This window comes from Amphibalanus amphitrite, unplaced genomic scaffold, assembly GCF_019059575.1.
Source record: "Amphibalanus amphitrite isolate SeventyFive unplaced genomic scaffold, NRLGWU_Aamphi_draft 000004F_arrow, whole genome shotgun sequence".
Taxonomy (NCBI): Eukaryota; Metazoa; Arthropoda; class Thecostraca; order Balanomorpha; family Balanidae; genus Amphibalanus; species Amphibalanus amphitrite.
The window spans coordinates 1,531,928-1,549,032 of NW_024881501.1; the positions used below are offsets into that span (position 1 = coordinate 1,531,928).

Below are 17,105 nucleotides of genomic sequence, written 5' to 3' on the forward strand. Positions count from 1 at the left end.
CACAGCCAGTGACCTGTCCTTCCCCCACCCAGTGACCCGCCCTTATCCCACCCAGTGACCTGTCCTTACCCCGGCCAGGGAGAAGGCCAGCAGTGACTTGCCGCAGCCGGGCGGGCCGTGGAGCAGCACCCCTCGGGAGTAGGCCGCCGTCGCGTCGCTGCAGAGCGTCGGGTCCAGAAAGTCCTCCAGCAGGTCACACAGAGACTGGGGGAGGTCACACAGGTCACACACGGGTCACAGAGACTGGGGGCGGTCACACGGGTCACAGAGACTGCGGAGGTCACACGGGTCACAGAGAGACTGGGGGCGGTCACACGGGTCACAGAGAGACTGCGGAGGTCACACGGGTCACAGAGAGACTGCGGAGGTCACACGGGTCACAGAGACTGGGGGCGGTCACACGGGTCACACACGGGTCACAGAGACTGGGGGCGGTCACACGGGTCACAGAGACTGCGGAGGTTACAAGGGTTACACTGAGAGACTGGGGGCGGTCACACGGGTCACAGAGAGACTGGGGGCGGTCACACGGGTCACAGAGAGACTGCGGAGGTCACACGGGTCACAGAGACTGGGGGCGGTCACACGGGTCACAGAGAGACTGGGGGCGGTCACACGGGTCACACACGGGTCACAGAGACTGGGGGCGGTCACACGGGTCACAGAGAGACTGCAAAGGTCACACGGGTCACAGAGAGACGGCGGAGGTCACAGGACTGAAGGACCCACAAAACAGCGGCCATCACAGGGCCGCCGCGACGAAACAGCCAATCGGCCGTAAAGCAACGCTGATTAGCCTCTAAATGGGCGTGCTGTTTTTTTTTATCGGAGCGGTGAATCGCGGCCGGGCCGGCGGAGGGAGCCAGCGGCCGGCCCCGGGCGGGTGCCCTCACTGAGCGCCCTGAATCCCGGCCGGGTGCCCTCACTATGAGGCGCCCTGAATCCCGGCCGGCCCGGGCGGGTGCCCTCACTGTGAGTGCCCTGAATCCCGGCCGGCCCGGGCGGGTGCCCTCACTGTGAGCGCCCTGAATCCCGGCCGGCCCGGGCGGGTGACCTCACTGTGAGCGCCCTGTCGTTGCCGCCGATGTCGTCAAACGTGGTCGTGGATTTGTCCAGCTGGAAGGACTTCTTCTTCTTGAAGAAGTCCTTCTCCTCCTCCATGGCCTTTTTCCTTTTGCCCAGCCGCGGCGTCTGAGATCAGAGACATCAGTAGAGGACGCGTCACTTATTGGATAATGGTAGGCAACAGGAGAGGCAGCGTAACATAACAGCCTAGCCGTCCGTGAGATTGTTCGCGCCGAATATCCATGTGGCAAATCAAGCAGTCACATTTAAACCGTAAATTAGCCAACATTGCATTTATAATGCCTGTTAGATTGGGTATCATTCAGGGTCACAGCATGCGACTATACAGGGACTACCAATTCACATGGACACGAATCTGCCTGAAATCTCCGGTCCATGTGGTACTGTCACTCGCCGCAGTGGCGCAGTAACAGGCCCGGTTCAACTCGCCGGCACAGCAGACGCCCATCGCCCACCGCCTGCCTACCCTAGTCTGTATCCAGTCCGCCTACCCTGGTCTGTATCCAGTCCGCCTACCCTGGTCTGTCCCAGTCTGCCTATCCTGGTCTGTCTCCCTCCGTCCGTCGGCCTACCTTGGTCTGTTTTCCGCCGTCCGCCGGTGGGCTGGTGTCTCCGCCGTCCGCCGCCGCCGGTGCGGCGGCGGCGGCGGCGGGCGGCTCGGACCCGCCTCCGTCTCCAGTCCTGACAGAGCACACATCGGAACACAGGCGGGTCAGCGGGCACCGAGCAATGTCAGCGGGCCGTCCAGCGACCGCACGTCACTGCCGCAGGGACCCAAAACTACACACCACCCGACACGGAGCGCCCACAGAAAAACCAGCCGGATAAATCCGCCATCTGCCCTATACTGGCCAACTCATCCTTTACGTCATATGTTCGGCCCCTGAGATGTCTGACTGCAGTAAGGCTCCGCGACTCACCTCTCGATGTACGGGCTGAGTGTACTCGGTGTCCGTCAGGCGCGCTGTCTCACCTGTCGATGTACAGGCTGTGTGTACTGTACACGGTGTCAGTCAGGCGCGCTGTCTCACCTGTCGATGACCACGGTGACGGCCGGCGTGCTGGCGCCGTTCACTGAGGGCGCTGACCCGGTCAGTGCGGCGCCGCCGCTGACCGGGTCGCCGCAGCGGGTCACCGTCGGCAGGCGGCCGTACAGCTCCGTCAACGAGTTGTTGATGGAGTTCTCCTCCAGCTGAGGGGAGGGAGCGGGAGTTGGACGGGAGAGACGCAGCTCTGTCAGAGGGATGTACGGAAAAGACGGCGGGAGGCAAGAGGCTGCAAACTTGAAAAAGGAACAATGTCAGACACATGTTGACAGCGAAGGTCATCTGCAAACAAGGAATAGGTATGTGCGAGAGCAGAAAATTCCAATACCACTGGCAGAAGCAATATGGAGTTATGTTCAAGCCCTACATAAACGGACACATGTTTTCTGATTAGCTGCAAATGTCTACAGTGATACCAACCTGTTCTTTTACTTCTTCATCCAAAGATTCCTCTTCGGAACTACTTGTGGCGAACTGGTCTTTCATTTCCGTGGCAACATACTCGTACGCTGCAAAACACGAAAATCCTGGCGTAAGGAACAAGTTTGGCTATTACCCAAGAAGTTAATTAAAACCAAAAACGCCATTAACCATCATTATAGCATATACAAAAGCATACAAAAAGTCTTTACAAAAAACGAAAAACAATGAACGTAAGAAGATTGCATCACCTGCTAGCAGTTCCCTTAGTCATGCCCATCATACCGCATCAAAAATTATCAACATCAACAGCAACAAGGCACAATCCAGAGCGCCGGACCAATCCAATCTCCATGTGACTACATTGTAAATCTGTTCTACTCGTCTGGCCGGGCCGTACCTCTCTGCACGAGTATGCGGAATGGCAGCTTCTTCTTGTGCTTGTACTCGCGGTGGGTGACTTGCAGGTAATCGGTGAGCTCGTCCAGCTCCACGTACTTGGCGTCGCCCAGCTCGTGGAGGTACTGCGGCACAGAGACAGCCACGTGGGGAGTCACTGGGGGCGAGCTGGACACAGTGGGGAGGTACCGCGACACAGTGGGGAGGTACTGGACACAGTGGGGAGGTACCGCGACACAGTGGGGAGGTACTGGACACAGTGGGGAGGTACCGCGACACAGTGGGGAGGTACTGGACACAGTGGGGAGGTACTGGACACAGTGGGGAGGTACCGCGACACAGTGGGGAGGTACCGCGACACAGTGGGGAGGTACTGGACACAGTGGGGAGGTACCGCGACACAGTGGGGAGGTACTGGACACAGTGGGGAGGTACCGCGACACAGTGGGGAGGTACTGGACACAGTGGGGAGGTACTGGACACAGTGGGGAGGTACCGCGACACAGTGGGGAGGTACCGCGACACAGTGGGGAGGTACTGGACACAGTGGGGAGGTACTGGACATAGTGGGGAGGTACTGGACATAGTGGGGAGGTACCGGACACGGTGGGGAGGTACTGCGGCACAGAGACGGCTACGTGGGGAGTCACTGGGGGCGAGCTGGACACAGTGGGGAGGTACCGCGACACAGTGGGGAGGTACTGGACATAGTGGGGAGGTACTGGACACAGTGGGGAGGTACTGGACACAGTGGGGAGGTACCAGGACACATTGGGGAGGTACTGGACACAGTGGGAGGTACTGGACACAGTGGGAGGTACTGGACACAGTGGGGAGGTACTGGACACAGTGGGGAGGTACTGGACACAGTGGGGAGGTACCGCGACACAGTGGGGAGGTACCGCGACACAGTGGGGAGGTACTGGACAGAGTGGGAGGTACTGGACACAGTGGGGAGGTACTGGACACAGTGGGAGGTACTGGACACAGTGGGGAGGTACCGCGACACAGTGGGAGGTACTGGACACAGTAGGGAGGTACTGGACATAGTGGGGAGGTACTGGACACAGTGGGGAGGTACTGGACACAGTGGGGAGGTACTGGACATAGTGGGGAGGTACCGCGACACAGTGGGAGGTACTGGACACAGTGGGGAGGTACTGGAAACAGTGGGGATGTACCGCGACACAGTGGGGAGGTACTGGACACAGTGGGAGGTACTGGACACAGTGGAAAGGTACTTGACATAGTGGGGAGGTACTGGACACAGTGGGGAGGTACCGCGACACAGTGGGAGGTACTGGACACAGTGGGGAGGCACTGGACACAGTGGGGAGGTACCGCGACACAGTGGGAGGTACTGGACACAGTGGGGAGGTACTGGACATAGTGGGGAGGTACTGGACACAGTGGGGAGGTACTGGACATAGTGGGGAGGTACTGGACACAGTGGGGAGGTACTGGACATAGTGGGGAGGTACCGCGACACAGTGGGGAGGTACTGGACAGTGGGGAGAAACCGCGACACAGTGGGGAGGTACTGGACATAGTGGGGAGGTACCGCGACACAGTGGGGAGGTACTGGACAGTGGGGAGAAACCGCGACACAGTGGGGAGGTACTGGACACAGTGGGGAGGTACTGGACATAGTGGGGAGGTACCGCGACACAGTGGGGAGGTACCGCGACACAGTGGGGAGGTACCGCGACACAGTGGGGTGGTACTGGACACAGTGGGGAGGTACTGGACACAGTGGGGAGGTACTGGACACAGTGGGGAGGTACTGGACATAATGGGAGGTACTGGACACAGTGGGAAGGTACTGGGCATAGTGGAGAGGTACCGCGACACAGTGGGGAGGTACTGGATATAGTGGGGAGAAACCGCGACACAGTGGGGAGGTACCGCGACGCAGTGGGGAGGTACTGGACACAGTGAGGAGGTACCGCGACACAGTGGGGAGGTACCGCGACACAGTGGGAGGTACTGGACACAGTGAGGAGGTACCGCGACACAGTGGGGAGGTACCGCGACACAGTGGGAGGTACTGGACACAGTGGGGAGGTACTGGACATAGTGGGGAGGTACTGGACACAGTGGGGAGGTACCGCGACGCAGTGGGGAGGTACCGCGACGCAGTGGGGAGGTACCGCGACACAGTGGGAGGTACTGGACACAGTGGGGAGGTACCGCGGCACAGTGGGGAGGTACCGCGACACAGTGGGGAGGTACTGGACATAGTGGGGAGGTACCGCGACACAGTGGGGAGGTACTGGACATAGTGGGGAGAAACCGCGACACAGTGGGGAGGTACCGCGACGCAGTGGGGAGGTACTGGACACAGTGGGGAGGTACCGCGACACAGTGGGGAGGTACCGCGACACAGTGGGAGGTACTGGACACAGTGGGGAGGTACTGGACACAGTGAGGAGGTACCGCGGCACAGTGGGGAGGTACAGGGACCCGCAGTTGCTACTGTACACATATATTACCAATTTAGAATTGTGCTATTATTTGCTAAGTGCTGGCCATTGGAGAAAGGAAATGTAGCACAAAGTATGGAGGAATAACACATGTTTCCTCCTAGGACGTATGTTTTGTATAATTCCTCTTACCGCAACATATATTCTTTCAAAACTACAATCGTGCTATTTTTCCGTGCCGGTTGCCTCCCCAGAGCCCGTCCTTGGTATCGCCTATAGCTTCCGTTCCCGCTACGTGAATGAAAGTCACGTGACTACTACACGTTTGCACTCAGTACTAACACACCTAGCCCGAGGGCCGGTCCGTAGCGGGGAGGGGTAGAACGCCAGAGCTCCAGCGCAGTGGAGGTGGTGGTGGCCCGTATCATAAAGAGGCAACCGTAAGCAGAACTACAATGCCGCAGTATGAGGTTATGATAAAGTTTTATTAAAATGTATTGATTGACAAGAAAGTGCAGTGCTTATCCGATATAATAAAACGGTGTCCAAGGCCTTGGAAGAACTATAAAACATATTCAGCAACGTATAAATTTATGATACAGGCCATGACCTTTCACCTTGCCTCCGGGGAGGACCGCTCAGGACTCCACATACCGAACGAATCGAGGCCTAGCAGCGCGGCGGCAGAGGAGATGGATAAACCATCGCCAGATCTTTCGGTTACTTATGTTTCCAGAAGAAGGGGGGTTGAGGGTGAGGGCTGTTTTCAACCCACTCACCAACCCTTTCCTTATTAACTTACAGCTTACCGAAAAAAAAAAATGCAACACAATGGTGGCCGCCACGGATGTAGCGAATAGTGCCTCAGCCACACCGGTTTTGAGTAAACTAAGCATTGGAATTCAGGCCAGTGATCCTGAAGCATTATTTTATTTTTGTCATGCATAAGCTGGGATGACGTGGGCCAAGTTGATTGCGAAGAAACGGTTTTAGTTTCAGAACATTTCTGAGGCTAGTCGCGCCAAATAGTATACGGTTGTTGCAAAATGTCAAAAAGAATGTTGACGTGCTATCCAGATGATGGAATTAATTTGACACAAGAAGTCAAAAAGTGGTATCGTTAGTCATCGTGCATGCGTGTAACTGCAAATCGATTCGTCACCTCGGTTCGAGCTCAATAGTTCTTTTCGCGGATGATCGGTTTCGTTTTTTTTGGGGGGGGGGACAGTTTATGAGCCAGCAACCACCCTCCCCAGTCCCCCCAACAACAATTGTTGACAAATACTGTGATGGCCTAAAATGCCCTCAATTGTGTTACGTATTTGGGGCTCTCAACTTTGATTTGTTAAAGTTATTTGTCTATTCATTATAAAAGCTGTCAAATTTGCCGTATCATTAAACTTTTATTGAGTTTGTATTTCACACTTATCTAAAATGAACAATTTTATCTCTGGCTTCTTTTATGAATGGATGGTCGCATGAATGAACGAATGAATAGCTCTACATCCTTTGAGCATCCGCTGAAATCAATCCTAAAATTTAACCCTCGCCCGTATAGGGGGGGGGGGGGGGTCGAACGGACCCCCCTAGGGTTTTCGCGAATAACTCGCGTAAAAAGCGGCCGATCGCGACGAAACTTTCAGTACCCTCGCTTTTATCAATTTTACACCTACCCTGAAATTTTCATGACCCTGACCTTAATGACCTTTGACCTGTGACCTACTTTTCGAGACCATGTTTGGCCGGAATCGCGATTCGGCGTATGTTGGCTCGCATTAGCCGCGCGTTTGCAGTCTTTTCGTGGTTTTAAGCGTCCAAACATGGGATATGATGCTGCTCCCATGCATTAGGGTGGGTGTCAAGGTCACCGGAAAGGTCAGGTCAGGTCATTGACCTTTGATGACCTCGGTTCACTTTTTCGAGTTTTACATGTTTTCAGGTTTAGTTTTTTTTAGCTGGATTCGAATTTAGCAACCATATGAACATTTACGAAGTAGTTTTGGCACCTTCGTAACATGTTACGAAGCTGTCAGAGGCGGTTGCCACCTACTACGAATACCCTTACTGGTTGACCTGACCTGACCTGACCTGACCTGGCCGAAATGCATAAAGGCATCATCTGTAATCAAAACTAACATGATATTCGTGATCAGCACCCAGAAAAACCCCACAGCAGCCACGCTTTACGACTTTCTAACAGGTCCCGATTTTCCCCGACTTTTGGGTCATTGACCTGACCTGGAAGGTCAACCGATGACCTACGGCCTTAAAATTGGGTATCATCGGCTTCCTCTCGTGACGGGTAACACGCTCGTTTTTTTCTTTTCTGCGATGCTCTAGCTCGATCAGGGGCGAAACGGCAAGGGGGGTCCAACGGACCCCCCCCCCTTTAAACGTTCGCGGCTGGAAAAACACCAATACGGGCGAGGGTTAATCTACAAGTCTGCAACGAGAAGGTTTAAAAAGCAGTGCAAGTTAGGTGCAGTTCCTAATCTATGCCGTTTTTTATTAAGTGTCTCATAGCTCCTAAATCTTGAGCCGCTTCTCTCACGATTCATTTTATGTGGTGCTTACATTCATTGTTCAAGAAGTTATAGTATTCGAGCTAGTTGGTCAAACTGCTATCGAAGTAAATTAAAGTGCTTCAGGCTTCGGCACTTAAAAAACCAATCGATATTTAACCCTCACCCATTTAGGCATTTCTTTTCAGCGTCTTACATGTAGCGGAGGGGCGTAGAATAGAAACCCTCAGCCATTCGGCCCTTGATAAAAAGAGCCAGAGCTTCGCTGAAAAAGCAAAAAAAAAAGCGAGCTGCTCGTGACGAGAGAAATCCGATGATTTGAGGGTCCTGGTCATCGCTGACGAGGAGAAAGCCAATTATTTTTATGTCCTGGTCAATGTTGACTGTTGAGATCCTAGGTCATGTTGACCTCCCAGATCAGGTTAATAACCCAGGCACGGAAAATTGGGTCTTGCTTGAATTTCTAAAAGTGAGGTTTGCTGGGACTTGGCTTGCTTCTGATTCCGAATTTGCACTTGCTTTGATCAAAGATGATGTATCAAAGCATTTGGGGTAGGACAGGTCACGCCAGATCACCCATTAGGCGTTCTGCCGGCTATCCATGGAATGTTAACCAGCACTTACAGCCTTGCAACATATTGCATAGGCACTATAACTGATACCTAAGTATGCCTAGTTTTCAAATACTAAAATAGGTGCTAAATTTCAAACCAACACTTCCTAAAAACCACAGTAAAAAGGTGTAAATTTAAGGAAGTTAACCGAGATCATTTCAAGTAAATGCCCTTAGCCTGAGTTTCACGTGACCTTGGCACCTACAACAATCAATGAAACAAACATAAGATAAGATACAATATAAGATATAGTAGTATATTTCACATGTTGACACGTCCCTAATCACGAAACGACTATGGAAACACACAGAAGATGTGCGCTGACTTTCAATTGCTATTCTGGCCTGACATGATCTTAAGAAAACTAATCACAGGTTAGAGGTAATTTGGTTCAGGGATTAAAAAATCTCGGAAAAGATGCAAAAATGATAGGGGCTATTTAATTTTCCGGGAAGTTGTAAAATTTATTAACGCCAGGGCACCAAAGAATCGTCGCAATCCTTCGCTTTGCCGCGATTTATTGGTGAAAAACAGGGGGCGCGGTCTATTTACCTCTACTTATATGTGCGGTGAGGGTTAATGTTCATTTTATCTGTGTTGATGAATGTTCAACAATTTCTACATGAACTGAGACCAGTCCATATGAGTATGTTTTTCTCACGGACAATGACAATATAAAAACAATGCGAATAAAACCAAACGTTTCGGACAACAACGTGCCTTCGTCAGTGGAGAAAAATAAGTGTAGGTTTAACATCAATGAGAACTATATGCGGCACCGTCTCGGTCTGGGCAGCCGGGTTGCCGATAAAATGCACAAATGTTTATAAGCTTCCATGATGTGCTTAAAAAACTGCTGAAAATATATCTAAAAAAAAGTAAAGATAACTACTTCATCGATTTTATCGAAAGAAAACATGTCAGCCTAGTTACTTATTTCTTGCCACTGACGGAGGCACTTTTTTGTGCGAAACGTCTGGTTTTATTCGTATTGTTATTACGGAGCGAGCGAAGCGAGCGGAGTCTTACGTAGAATAACGGAAATTTCTGAGTATGAGCGGCCGGCCGTGCGGACGCTTTTGCGAGGCTTATATCTCAGCAACCACTTGACCGATTTACATGCGGTAATTTTTGTAGGGTAGCTTCATTCCTTCTACCAAGTATTGGACTATTCCCGATGCATGTGGGTGACCCCTTATGCACGTGCCACGTGCAAAACGAAGAGGTGTCACTTTTCTAATTGTTGCAATATCTCGGTAACTACTTGGCCGATTGCGCTGAAAGTTGGCATGTAGGTAGGCACCCACTAGGCACTGCATATCCATGTGCCAGAGTTGGGGTGCTGCTGCACGTGCGCACGTGCAGGGGTCGATTCCAGATCTCGAGAACGGCTGGACCGATTGCGCTCAAATTTGGTACGCGGTTAGGGACCGGTTAGTAGGGTGCCGTGCAAAAGTCAGTTGGGACCCATGTTGCACGTGCGCACGTGCAGGACGCCGCTTCCAGATCTCGATAACGGCTGAGCCGATTGTGCTCAAATTTGGCACATCGCTAGAGACCGGTTAGTAGGGTGCAGTGCACAAGTCAGTTGGAGGTACCCCCTCGAAATTTCGCACGTGCAAGGCCCACCCTGTCGCTCGCTCCGTTAGTCGCCCCAAAAGGCGTTATACTGGTTGTATTGTCATTCCCTGTGAGAAAAAAGGATAACTCTTCAGTTAGTAACCATAAGAGCGAAACGGCTTAATGTAACACAATTCACTGTGTATACGAAACCTATAAGTCCCTAAATATAATCCTATTTACGGCTTTTAAAAGGATACAGCTTATACAGCTAAGGCATACAATTTTTTCTGCGTTAAGATAATATTCATTTATCTCCGCAGAATATGGTAAATTAGTGCTGCTGAAGTTCGCTTTCGAAGCGTCTCCTCCAAGCATTCTACAGCTCTCGTGCGATTTTGGATCACGGAACATGGCTGGGCGCGGGACAGGTCGTCTCGTCTGCGAGCTTGGACGGACCACGTGACCACCTCCTCCCCTCCCCCTCACTCCCGTCCCCTTCCCCAGCAGGGCGTCCGATCTAACCGCGCCCCAGGCAGTCGGCTCGGTCCGACCCTCACTGGTCGAGCCACGGCCCGGTGCCGCCTGAGTTTGTGCCGGGTGCAAAGCTGGAGCAGTTACTAGCGCCGGAACTAGTAATCAGCACGACCATCGTCAGATGGCAGGAGTGAATGGAATAAGCGGTTCCAGGTTTTAGAAGGAATGGGGCAGGAAAAAGCGCTGAAAACAATGTTTTGCTGATATAGCCATAAAAAGTTCACTGAATTAGGAGAGCAGCACATCAGTTTAAAGCCCTTCAGATGGTGGTTTTAATAAGCACACAATCATTTCCCAATTCGCCTGCAACGGTGTCACAGGCCAAGAATACGCTGAAATACTACTTAGTGTGTACAGAAGCAACTGCGGGTCCCTGTACCGCGACACAGTGGGGAGGTACTGGACATAGTGGGGAGGTACCGCGACACAGTGGGAGGTACCGCGACACAGTGGGAGGTACTGGACACAGTGGGGAGGTACTGGACACAGTGGGGAGGTACCGCGACACAGTGGGAGGTACTGGACACAGTGGGGAGGTACTGGACATAGTGGGGAGGTACTGGACACAGTGGGGAGGTACTGGACATAGTGGGGAGGTACTGGACACAGTGGGGAGGTACTGGACATAGTGGGGAGGTACCGCGACACAGTGGGGAGGTACTGGACAGTGGGGAGAAACCGGACAGTGGGGAGGACAGGGAACGTACAGGCCTGTGCAAACTGCGTGGTAGGTATTCTTTTTTCGACAAAACCGAGAATAACGAGAATACTATGCTATCGGTCACTCGAAAATCGTAACAGCAAGAGGCGCGAGGCACCACACCTTAGATTGGCATTATCATCGTATGCATTTTCCATCCAGTTTAGCAACAAAACCCAAAAGTTTATATTTGCCCCCAAAACAAACTTTTGCATTTTGGTGCCATACAAGCCGTATAGTTTGTTTAGTGACAGACTCAATCGAAGGAGTGGAGCATGACGCATCTACTTGCAGTGAGTTTCGACCGACTGTTGACATAGCCTTTGAGTAATTATCGGTTTTGTCGAAAAAAAGAATACCTACCACGCAGACTGCTGAGGGCTGTACATGTAATGTGCTGTCTTCATCGTCGTCTGCATATGCTGTGTCACCTAGTTTACTCTATGACAGCCACTGTAAATGGCTGCAAGGTCTGTAGTCGGCTAATGCAAATACAGAATACAGAATACAGAAATAGGCAAGTTCAAGATCACAAAATAGCACATTTTACAATGCCACTCCTAGTACGCGGCTTACGACCTTACGCTAGTAGCTGTAGACCGGAAAATATTGGATACATGATTGTGAATATTAATTGTATACTAATCACCAATTGATCTTTTGTTTTTGCAGATAATGGCGCGGGCGCAATTAGGAGACATCGCGCAATATGGGAGCTCTCCCCATACCAATGCAACTAGTCACAAACACTTTTACAACAAAATAACTCCTGGATGCTAACTCACCTGCCGGACTCTCTGTATAAGGGTTGAATCAAGAGAATATGGCATATTTCCATATAATCGCTTTCCATGTTTTGGCTTAACTCTTGGCATTCTGCGTAGCAATATTTATCAGCTAACTAACACTTCACCTGTAAAGCAAATCAAAGGTCACACAGTGCATTCAGTCAGATATTCATGAAGTGTCAACTGTCAGATCACTTAGCCTGGGCCCCGTTGAGCTACTTCCGGACCCTACCACCCATAAGCGGGGGGGGGGGGGGGGGGCAAGATCTCGAAAAGTTACCGACCGATTTTCAAAATTCAAGAAATTCAAGCGGTGTTCGACAGCCCCACCCGGAAATATCACGTGACCGACATTCACTGACCTAGGTGTAACCGATGATGCCACGGGTCAGGTCGCATTTTGGAACGTTTACAGGCTTTCCAAGAAAGTGTTACGAGTGTAAGCGTAAGAAAGCGCAGGTGTAAGAAAGTGAAAGCGCATCGAGTAAAGTCATGTTATCCAAAATCATTCATATTACATTGGTTGTCTAATACATATTTTGCTAAACCAGTCACTGATCTGGTCAGGTCACAGAGGTCAGGCCACTAGGGGTCACAATATGAACTAAACTATAGGGGAGAGCGGGACAATGGCGACACCGTAAGCAGCTTGCGCCAAAACTCAGCTATTTCGTAAGGTTCGACCCGTTGATGAGACGTTGAGAGCCTAACGAAAAAAGTGGTGAAAATTTAACTTTGCAAAAAGTGTGGGGTAATGCGGGACGAGATACAATAGCAGTGGCCAATCAAGAAATTACATTGAAAACTCTGAAACGGCACTTGCATTCAGCAGCAAGCATTTCGGTGGCCCCAAGAAGGGAGCTGCCTCTCTCCAAAGCTTTCAACGCGTTTGTCATCGCTTCTGAAGACCACAGCGCCTTGTCTGTTTTATTGACGTAATAACGAGACGTCTGAGAGCATAGAAAAATAAATACCTATCATAAATGACTGTTTTACCCCGCATTGTATATTATATATGCATGCCATGCAACCATAGCATGTTAGATATGTTGCAAAAATGTTATATATGTATGATTTCATATATATGATTCAGGGTGATGCCGGACACGTGTCCGGCGTTAGCCCGAAGTCAGTTCCAAAAAATGTATACAACAAACAAACTATGCGTCACAACCGTCCCACTTTCGGTAGTCGCCGGAGAAAGCCTATACCTATGGAGAAATATTACGAAGCAACACTTCTGAAAATGACTTCTCGCGTAACCACATTCAGCGATACATGCAAACAAGTTCCACCTGCGTTCGTAAACATACGAATACCTGCCAATGAAATGATCCCCCATTTTATTTATTGTGGGTATGTACGTACATTTACCTGATAATGTATTTTTTACCCGCTCTCTCACAGGTACATACTTGCACAGTACATAGTTATATGTACACAATTACAGAATTTGTCTTTAATGCATATCACTTATGCATACCTAATTTTGGAGCATTGTACATCTCTGTAACTGGGTAGGTATGTTCTAACTGGGTACCTAGATCGCCACAAGAGGTGGTGGTATTTAGTGGTCCTTATGTCTTTTCCCTGTTTGTCTTTTACTTCTTCTCGAACTTTTATCCCACATTTTTGTTTTGCCCTTTTCTTTTTGTTAAGCTTTGCTTTTTCTCCCTATAAACATCATACAGTACGTACAGTACTAACTGTATGTCTTTGAATCATCGCCATCGCTCAATGACCTAGCTTTCTGTCTATTCACATTACTTGCTATTTGTATACCGGTCGTCTCGTCTTGTTTTGTGTACTTACAAGTCACACTTAAGTTCTCCTGGATACGTAACAATACGTAAATCAGCCCTACGATACTTCCCACCGAACTGGGTTTACCGAGCAACAAGCTTGCTTAGCTCGGTATCCCTTTTCGGTGAGGATCTGACTCCTCCGGGTGTGACTAGGCTCTGTCCCTCTTCTATGATGCAAGCTTTGCATGCGCTTATTACCACTAACCCCTGGATCACTCTCTCCTTCTCACTATCTTCTTTGGGAATGGTGTAGCGGCCAGTCAAGCTACATTTAGTCTTGACTTCTTTGCCTCTTCTTATGACATTTTACTAACTTACTAAGTATTGTATTTAGCTTTGTTTTGTTTGCTTTCCTTTTTCTTAGCAGGGAGTGTCGCGACTTTCTTCATATTTTTGTCTTGGGAGGTGTTAACGTAAGGTGCTGTTGTCGCGTGGGTCAGTGGGTGGACACTCCTGGTCGTCTGATCATGGGCGGCGGCTTAGGAAAAAAAAAAAAAGGTCAGGTCAAATTAGGTCAAATTTCAAAGTTGATATTTTTGCATAAAATGGGTATCGATTCAAAAAATTAAAAAAAAAAAAAAATTATAAATCAGGTTAGACAAACTCATTTATCCTTATTAAAATAAAATAAAAATAATTGAGCTAATAAAACGAATTCTTTCCTTTTTTGGCACCCAACTGAAGTGTAAGCAACATCAGCTGGTGAGTGGTAGTCAAAGCCTACTTGGCCGGCATTGCCCAACGTCCGTCATTACCCCGCTCTCCCTACCAGGGCCGTGTGATACATGTTCTATGGTAAATTGTACATTTCAAATTCAACTATGTGGATTGGGTGAAAATTGGGCCCAGTTAAGGTTACGCTCTGGTGAAGGTCAGGGCAAGGTCATGCAAAAAAGGTCAACTTTCAAAGATGATATTTTTATAAAAGGTATCTACAGGGTGCGCAAAAAGTTCTGGCCATCTTACAGTAAGCGCTCCTACGCGTGCTGCAGTTGCTTTTCGGGAAACTAATAGCCGCACACAATATCTTCAATGATCCTGCTACACAGTCAGATGTCGAACAAAGCAGACCATTAATGGCCAGTCATGGAGACAGGCTAAACGTCACATTGTCTTTGGATACCCGCGCGCGGCGGCCGAATCGGGCAAGACTATTGAACAGGTTGCGATACAATTTGAAGCCCCCCCCACCCCTGCCAACAATTACGCGTATCAAAGCCAAATACGAATAGGGGTGGTCCTGGAGGATGTCCCCAGGTCAGGCCGGTCACGTCCAGTCAAAACTTTGAGAATGTGACTGCCGTGTCTTAGACCATCCAGGACAGCCCACGGTCGGGCGGCAAAAAGTGTCCAATCGTCTTCATTGACGCCAATAAGAAGGTGAATGGGACGATGTATGTGCGTCTGCTTGACAGTGACGTCATCCCATGGGTCCAGAGGACGTATCCGAAAACCGATTTCGTTTTCCAGCAGGACAGAACTGAGAACACCCGCAAACAACACAAGTTCCATCCAGCACAAGCAAACGGAGGAGCTCGGGGGAGAAGCCCTGAAATCTGTAAAGTATTTTATATTTTGTAAAAATTGTATTTTTCGAGCTCAATTCTAGAAGAGTAGGGCGGCGGGAGGCGGGGGAGAAGCCCATTGCTGGCTTAATTTTTTAACCCCTAGTTTTTATTGTTGTAGTGTTTTTATACTTATTATATGGTTTTTACCCGTTGCTTCAGTTTTTGTATACTTGGCATTGAAATATTGTGAATTGTTATCAAATTGAAATGTAGTGAATGTAAATAACAACAATACCATAGGTATCTGTTGTGGTGCTGAGGATGCCACTAAATGAGAATGATAGCAAGATAAATGCTGTATTCTTGCAAGCCATTGCTGCCTATCTGTTAACATTACCTGTGAATCAAAATAATGATTAGCCAGCTGAGTGTAGAATTAATATTTTGCTTATCTGCCCAAGGTGAATCAAGTTATTGATTGCCTTTCACTACCCTTCAGAAGTCAGATTACTATGAATAAAGCAAAATTATTGTGCTCAGTAAAGAGTTCCAACATTTCTGTTCAACATTAGGCATGTACCTTCTTGAGACACTGGCTTATTTTTAGATGATAGGTGATTAAGAAATGGTCTACAATTATGCCCAAATATGGTCATGAAGAATCAATTTTTTGATGCCTCCATTTTTTTATTCCAGAAGCCAGAAGCCTAGTTTACCCAACTGACTTGTTAATTTTAAATTCGGTGAGTTGAGAAAGGTACCCTAGTTTAAATACACTGAGAATAAAGGCCGCCCCACACTGGACCTCACATGCTGGTTGCGAATTTGCAAGTTTTGAGTTTGCAGGTTTTACGTTTGCGGGCATAATACATACTCATTCATAGAGTGATTAGACTGTTCCCTTATGATAACTTCAGTAATGCAGTGAAGCCTGTACACCTTCAGAAAATGACATATTAGTCACACTACCAATTACCAGCGCAACAAACCACAATTCGACCCCAACGAAAAACCCGCAAACCTTGCAGAACTTGCAGACTTCGCAGCGAGGAAAATCGAAAGTTGACTCAAAATCAACTTTTGGAATGCGATACGAGGTGGCTGGCAAGCTAAAAACATGCAGACTTGCTTGTTACATGGTAGTGTGGCCTGTGGGTTACTCAGCTTAGATTATATTATTTAATTTTGAAGAGACCCAAACACACAAAACTCGCAACCCGCATGCGAGGTCCAGTGTGGGGGTTTATATAGCCTTGAGTGTGGGGCAGCCTCGAAGAATTGACCTCGAAAAATACAATTTTTACAAAATATAAAATTATTAAAATACTTTACAGATTTCAGGCTACACATGACACACAGCACCAAGCACAGCACAGCCAACACAACACAATTATACGGAGCATACGCTCAGCATGCTTGAGCTTCATGCGCCATAAATAGCCTTGCCTGCGCCAATTATGTATAATAAGATTATGCAACGTCTGTCGAACTAGCAGCGAGCAGCGAGCAGCGACTCCGAAAGCGAGCAAGAAGCGAGAAGCGGGCCATCCCGATTTAGCTGAAAATTTGCTCACAGTGCCTTCTCAGCACGCTGATTCAGAAAATTATGGTCTCTAGCGTGGGAATCTTTACCGTACTCGAGATAGAACCCTCGAAAGTTTCTGCCTTCCATATTCCATGGTTGACCGACGGAGCTA

General features: G+C 49.2%; 1 protein-coding gene across 5 annotated transcripts in view; it reads right to left on the reverse strand.

The window, feature by feature from the left end:
• Positions 1 to 16,804, reverse strand: part of LOC122376535 (nuclear valosin-containing protein-like) — a 29,286-nt gene extending 12,482 nt beyond the window's left edge. Inside the window, exons 1-8 of one of the 5 annotated variants that reach the window (XM_043356678.1) lie at positions 16,783 to 16,804; positions 12,093 to 12,220; positions 2,953 to 3,076; positions 2,553 to 2,641; positions 2,118 to 2,278; positions 1,659 to 1,767; positions 1,060 to 1,191; positions 70 to 204 (exon numbers count right to left, since the gene is read on the reverse strand). In XM_043356678.1, the coding sequence (XP_043212613.1) occupies positions 70 to 204; positions 1,060 to 1,191; positions 1,659 to 1,767; positions 2,118 to 2,278; positions 2,553 to 2,641; positions 2,953 to 3,076; positions 12,093 to 12,182 (840 nt within the window). In that variant the 5' untranslated portion in view covers positions 12,183 to 12,220; positions 16,783 to 16,804. Of the gene's footprint in view, positions 1 to 69; positions 205 to 1,059; positions 1,192 to 1,658; positions 1,768 to 2,117; positions 2,279 to 2,552; positions 2,642 to 2,952; positions 3,077 to 12,092; positions 12,221 to 16,735 lie in introns of all 5 variants that reach the window. The other 4 variants (XM_043356598.1, XM_043356522.1, XM_043356465.1 and 1 more) reach the window with 4 other exon arrangements.
• Positions 16,805 to 17,105: the final 301 nt, after the last annotated feature.